At 48.7% G+C, this 7052-nt stretch overlaps 1 protein-coding gene across 1 annotated transcript; it reads right to left on the bottom strand.

Moving 5' to 3' along the window:
• On the bottom strand, positions 5525-6208 carry LOC109821503. Its single transcript, XM_020387688.1, has one exon. The coding sequence runs from the start codon at positions 6206-6208 to the stop codon at positions 5525-5527; it is 684 nt and encodes a 227-aa protein (XP_020243277.1).

The following is a 7052-nucleotide window of genomic DNA, read 5'->3' as shown; positions in this document are numbered from 1 at the left end:
AAGACATTTAGTGTTAATGATTTGTTTTATTATAAAATCATAACTTTGTTCAAATGTATTGTCTTAAAACTGGGTGAATGATGTGCTCCTTTGGCTTTCCAAACATGTTTGTGCATATTCTCTTTCTTGTGTTGATGTTGCCCTTCGTTCTCTTAGCTATACATGAATCCGAGCCATGTGTGAATTCTAGCTATAGGCGAGCTCAGGCGAATTCGGACAATTCTAGCCACAGGCGGAGGCGAATCCAAATCATAGGCGAGTTCTGACCGAAAGCGAGTTCATGACCATAGGTGAACTCTGGGCAAAAGCGAATTTAGAGCCATAGGCGGATAAGGCGAGCCACGTGTCTGGTCACGGCATTGTGTGCTCGCCAGCTAGATTGACGTTGGTACGTCGCTTCGCATTGAAAGCGTCATGATGTTGGCTCTCCGTTCCCTGTGCCCGATTAGACCATTGAACAATGAGTGTGCACTTGGACCACTCATTATATACGTTGCTCTCTCTTCTAGTTGAGGAGGTGACCGTGCTCGTTTCCCCTTTCTCGTTTTCAATGGCGCCGTGCTCTAAAGCATCCGCCCCAAAGAACACAGTGAGCGACGCCTCCTCTTCAACTGCTGCACCTGGCCGCGATCCGGAGTCTAAACTTTCAGATTCAGCCAACCTACAGATCCATATAGAGGATATGGAGGGTGCTGTGAGGTGGGCGATCTCGGTCATCGATCAGGGTCGTGGTGTCTTTGCGGATCTGAAGCAGACCCTCTTAGATCGGGTTACTCGAATTCGTCGTTTGGGCGACTACAGGCTCACCATACGCTGTTCGATGAGGCTCATCGACCTAGAGTCACTCATAAACAAGCTTGAGAATCTGCGACAGGCAAACTTGAAGTCCGTAGTGGAGTCACTCTTGGCTTCGGCTCATCGTCGCGAGGCGTGGCAGCGAGAGTGCCGAAGGCGAGACATAGAAGATAAAGAATCCTTTATCACTCGCTTGGATCTTCGTCGGCGTCTATTGCAGACCGAAATAGAGGGTACTGCTAGCTCAATCTCTTTGGACAGGACTCCGTATGCCGAAGGGGAATCGATCTTGACTGGTCTGCGTGTTCAGATCAAGACCATGCATGGTGTCCTTGCGAGGGAGAGACGCGACCTTCTGTCCCGGCACCAAGAGGATGCCGCTGCTAATGCTTCCTTCAAAGTGAGGATCTGGCAAGAGGCTGAGGACGATGTTCGTACCTTGGATGCGGAAAAGATAGCCGTGGTTAGGGCCAAGCTCGCGTCCTTCAAACTCCTATAATAAGCCTATAGGATAGGAATAGATTCTATGTGTCCTGTTCCCTTCTTTGTTTCTTGAGCGTAATGTCATGATAAGCTCATAACTATGTTCAAATGTATCATCTTGAAACATCTAATGAACGAACTTCGGGTTTCTTTGACCTCTTGACACGCTACGCGTACTTTCTTTTCTTTTTTTTATTTTCCTTGCTCATGCGGCAGATAGGCTCAAACGTGTGTGGGTTCATATCATAAGCGAAACCCAGGCGCAGGAGAGTTTATGTCACAGGCGAAACTCAAGCGTAGGTGAGTTCATGCGACAGGTGAACTCAAGTGCAAGCGAGTTCATGCTGCAGGCGAATTCAAGCAAAGCTGAATTCATGCCACAAGTGAACTCAAGTGCAGACGAGTTCATGCTGATGGTGAACCTAAGCACAAGCGAATTCATGCCACAGGCGAACTCAAGTCCAGGCGAGTTCATGCTGCAGGCGAAACTCAAATACAAGCGGGATTTGTACCACGTGTCCGCCAGCGGGCCTGAGTGCTTGCCAGCTAGGGCGATGTGGGTGCCTCAATCCTCCTTAATTGTGAAGTGACAGGATGCTTCGCCTTTCGTGTGTGATCCAAACCGTCGGTTTGGAGTTCCCAAAAGCCAAGGCTTTTATGGGTGCCAAACTCTAAACATCGCGGGAGATCTTAGCCGGTCGATCTATTCGAGGCAGCGAATCTCAGCCATTGATCTTTTGGCTATATAACGTGCTCGTCATTCTCTGGGCAGAGTTCTCATTCTCATGAAAATTCGCCTGAAGAAAACATCCACATAATCCTCCTTGCTCTGATCAATGGCTTTCGAGTCTAACCACGGTGTCCCCGAGGGGGAAGGGGTTGCTTCCTCCTCCACTGCTGTCGGCGTTGACGTGATGCCGTCCTCTCCCGCAGGCTCGACCCAAGGGTCCTCCACTCCAGCTTTCAGTCCGGCATTCGCCATCCTCCAGAAGTTAGAGGACGCTCTACGCCGGACGGCTACCATCGTTAGCCAGTGCGTCGAGAGATATCATGACATGCTCCCCTTCGTGAAGGAGAGTCTGGAGGAACTCCGACGTGTGGGCGGTCCTTCGCTTGCTTAGTGATGTGAGCGGGAGCTCCATCATCTGGAGGAGCTAATGTACCGCCTGGAGGGGCTGGTGCATGCCGACCCTGAACTGGCACCTCTCGCGATGAGTGCTCTGTTTGATCGCGAAGAACCGACAAAGAAGATCCTGAGACAGGAGGCTCTGCTTAGGCACCTGCACAAGCAACATCACGTCATTCTGGCAAAGATGGACGCTTATCTGGATGCCGCCTTCTTCATGGATGTCGGGTCCCTTGAGGGAGAGGCGAGGCTGAAGAGGCTCGAGCGTGAGAAGGCGTGGGTTGGTCGCGCTGCTGAGGTAGAGGCAAGGACGCTCGAACTCCTTCGTCAGAAAGAGGAGGACGGCGAGGCTGGTCTCGCCAGGCTTCAACAGAAGTAGGAGGCGAAGACTCAAGCCAGGCAGGCAGCGGAGCTCGCGGACGTCAAGGCGAGAATCGCCAGTTTTAGCCTGCTGAAGTTGATGTAGGGCGTCTTTTGTCTGTTTTTTTGTTAGACATCGCTGTAATTTTGTCGACGCCTGTTGCATCGTAATTTAAAACATTATGTCTCTAAACTCGGTCTGGAATGGCCTTTTATGCTCTTAGCTATTTATCGCCTTGCATGCACATCATTTTGTTTATTTTCTGCACTTAGGACCCCTTTTTTTTCTTTTGACTGATTCTTGGCGGTCATTGTGTTGGACTCGCCTTCACTGTCTATTGCTCGCTCGAGTTAAGCTAGCTACACTGTTTTCCGTAGTGTGGCGGGCCTTCGAGGAGTTCATCTTAGACTTAGTTGCTAAGATTCTCTTCCGCCCTCGGCTGTTCGCAGCGTATGGCCGGGTTGATTCCGACTTTCGCGTTGTAGTTTAGGTTGGTTTGAGACGAATAGAGCGGTTGCTTGTGCATGCGACCTAATCAGTAATCCAAACAACAACTCGCCATTTGGCGGGTTGTTGTTCGAGGGTCAACTAGAGTATGTCACCTGGCAAGCCACCCTTAATGAACATTGTCTCTCAAGAGGACGATGATGTCCGGATAACCGAATCGTTCAGGGACATAGGAGTATAACGATCGATTGTTGTAGGAGCCATCGCATGGTGGTCTACTACCCATCAATTGTTCTAAAAGAATATTAGAATGCTTAGAATAGGTCGGGGCATTCAGGGATGTACAAGTGTGATGACCGACCGGAATAGCAACGCGTTGTGTGGTAAGTTACTACTCGGGCAGCGTTATTTGCGGGGAATGACGGAGCCTGCTACCAGAGGTAATCATTAACCCGATAGAATCTCATTACGATCGGAGCAACTATGAGGACCTATCATCCCATGGGAGAGGATTGATAGGTTGATATTACCAGAGGTGATAGTTAACATGACTGGATTGTTTGTCGTGATGTGAGCGATTTTGTGGGCTCACCATCCTATTGGAGAGGATTGGTAAGTTGATTCTGTCAGAGGTGATAGTTAACGTGACTGGATTATTTGTCACGATGTGAGTGACTTTGTGGGCTCACCATCCTATTAGAGAGGATTGGTAAGTTGATTCTATCAGATGTGATAGTTAACATGACAGTAGGAGTGGTTCCATCGTCCTATTGGAGAGGATCGACAGGGGAAATTTAGGGGAGACCATCAGAGGTGAAGATTAACTTGATAGTTGACTTTAGTCCTAACTGTAGGAAGGTTTGACCGAGTGGGGATCTGGGTTACACTTAAGAACACTATACGTAGCGTCTTGTATAGGGTTTCCCGTAAGCAGTGGCTCATACTCACGAATACGTCAGAGTATATGAAGTAGGAACGGTTTAGCCTCGTGTACCAGTTAGAGGGAGTGAGGACCAGTTTAGACTCATGCACTCGTGGGAGTTTAGAGGGGCAGTTTATACTCTTGCACCAGTAAGAGTTTGAAGGAGAACTAAGGGTAGTATTTCTTCAAGAACTTGCCGTTGATAGGCATCATGATCTTATCGCCATTTGGTTTAAGAGGCGATAGACTCCATTTGAATAGACTGTTTCTACCACGAACAGTTCTTCCCATTTGGGTTAAAACTTGCCTTTCTTCTTGGAAGTGAGAATCATCGGTCGTCTAACGGCAAGGACCAATTCTCCCTCCTTGAAGGATCGATGCTTGACTTTCTTGTCGAAGGTCTTAACCATTCAGGCTTGGTAGAACTCAATGTGTTATTAGGCCTCAAGCCGTCTTTCATCCAATGCTTCAAGTTCTGCGAGGCGTCATTGATGATTATCCTCGATCGTCATCCCTGTCACTAGGGCGACACGAAGGGATGGAATCTGAATCTCTAATGGTAACACAGCCTCACAGCCATATACCAACAAGTAAGGCATGTTGCCGGTCGGTGTGCGAACTGTTGTGCGATACGCCCATAAGCTCTCACCCAGCTTCTCGTTCCAATCGCGCTTGCTATTGGAAGTCAGATTGGTTAAGATCTTAACGATTGTTTTATTGAAGGCCTCAGCCAAACCATTCGCCGAACGGTTATAGGCTGTAGAGGAAAGGTTCTGCATTCTGAACTGTCACAAAACCGGGCGAACGCATGACTAACGAATTATGTGTCGTTGTCATGAATGATACATCGAGGTACACCGTATCGGTATATGACATGATGCTTGATGAACTTAATCACGTCATTGGTCTTGACTTCTCTTAAAGGGACGGCTTTGGCCCATTTATAGAAGTAGTCGGTGATCGTGAGAATGAAGCGATGACCTCTTGCCGACGGCGGGGATATTGGTCCGACGATGTCCATCCCCCATGCCTCGAAAGGCCATGATGCCATTGTTAGGTGTAGGTCTTCAGGAGGTCGATGCATGTAGTTGGTGTGGATTTGGCACGTGTGGCAACGCTTTGCATAAGCAACTACGTCGCTGACCATCCCAGGTCAAAAGTAGCCTATCCTCTGTAACCGATCCCAAAGCTTGGGTCCAGGCTGGTGAGCTCCACAAGTGCCATCATGGGCTTCGCGTAGAACTTCTTGTGCTTCTGTCTTTGAAAGACATCAAAGTAACAAGCCATCATACGATCTGCGATACAACGTCTTTGTGGTCGAATCGTAGTAGAACCTTAAGGCGCGTCGGCGGACAGACTCTCGCTCCCTAGCGTCTTTGGGCAGCATGCCTTACAAGATGTAATCGATGATCGTGAGACGCCAATCTTTCGGGTCGGGTTGATCCGAAACTTGGTGAGTGGTGTTCACCTCTAGAACGTCTTTTGGTCGAAAGAGTCGTCCGCTCACTACAGTGACACATTGAGTCGTTTCTAGTGGCTGAGCCAAATTAGCCGCTAAGGATGCGAGGGCGTCTGCGTGCGTGTTCTTAGAACGAAGCACATGCTCAATGCGGAAGTTTTCGAATGACTCAACTAGCTTGGTAGCTGCTTTGTGAAGCGGGATCAGGTCGTTATTTCTAACTTCATATTCCTCTGTCATTTGCTTGACAATGAGCTGAGAGTCGCCATAGGCCTTGAGATGTTTTATCTCTAACTCTCTTGCCAGCTCGAGTCCAATGAGTAGCGCATTATACACAGCCACGTTGTTGGTACATGGCTCTGTTAGAGAAAAGGCCTGGGGTAATACGTGGTTATGTGGGGAAGTGAGGACCACCCCTACTTCTGCAACGATAGATTCGCTTGTGCCGACACGAGATGCATCGTCGAAGAACATCCGCCAAACTTCTACCAGAGAAGTCACGTTGACTTCTGGGGGTTCATCTGGCAAATCTTCGAACAGGTCAGTTTTCGTCCTCAGCGGATGGCTATCCATGAGATCGCAGATAGCCCACCCTTTGACCGACTTCTGCGGCATGAAGTGAATGTCGTACTGAGACAGTGGGAGTGCCCATCTGGCCAAACGTCAGTTTAAGGCTGCGGGCTGCGTCATGAAGACTCGGATGGGGTTCATCCGGGAAATGATGTGGATGGTCTAGCCAACTAGGTAATGTCGTATCTTTTGGATGGTGAATATCAGGGCTAGGCACTCCTTCTCGACCATGGGGTATCATCGTTCAGCACCTTGCAGAGTCCTACTTAGGTAGTAGATACCCACTCATGGCTGACATCATCATTTTGTGCTAATAGGCGCCCAGAAAGTGCTCCATGGCTCGGATGTAGATGAGGAATGACTTTCCTGAGATTGGAGCTGCCAGGATAGGTGGGTTCGAGAGGTAAGCTTTGATCTCTTCGAAGGCCCGTTGACAAGGCTCGTCCTATACGAAAGAGGTACCTTTCTTCATCAGTTTGGAGAAGGGTTGACACTTGCCCAAAAGGTTTGAAATGAACCTCCAGATGTAAGCCAATCGTCCCTGAAGACCCCTTAATTCCTTAAGATTTGGGGGCAGCTGAAGCTCTTGGATAGCTCGTACCTTATCCGGGTCAATTCGGATCCCTTTCGTTGTGACTACGAACCCAAGGAATTTACCGCTGGACATCCCTAAGAATGACTTCGTAGGATTCATCTTGAATTGATGAGTTCTCATGAGTTCGAACGTCACCCTTAAGTCTTAGAGGTGGTCATCTTTACTACGACTTTTCATGACCAAGTCGTCCACATAGCATTCGACTATCTTTTGCAGATGGTCTTGAAAGATCGTGTTCATGGCGCGTTGGTAGGTTGCACCGGCGTTTTTGAGTCCGAAAGGTATGACCATGTA

Source organism: Asparagus officinalis, chromosome 8, assembly GCF_001876935.1.
Source record: "Asparagus officinalis chromosome 8, Aspof.V1, whole genome shotgun sequence".
In the NCBI taxonomy this organism is placed as follows: Eukaryota; Viridiplantae; Streptophyta; class Magnoliopsida; order Asparagales; family Asparagaceae; genus Asparagus; species Asparagus officinalis.
The sequence above is the reverse complement of the archived record's forward strand: the minus strand, read 5'-3'. Positions and strand labels throughout refer to the sequence as shown.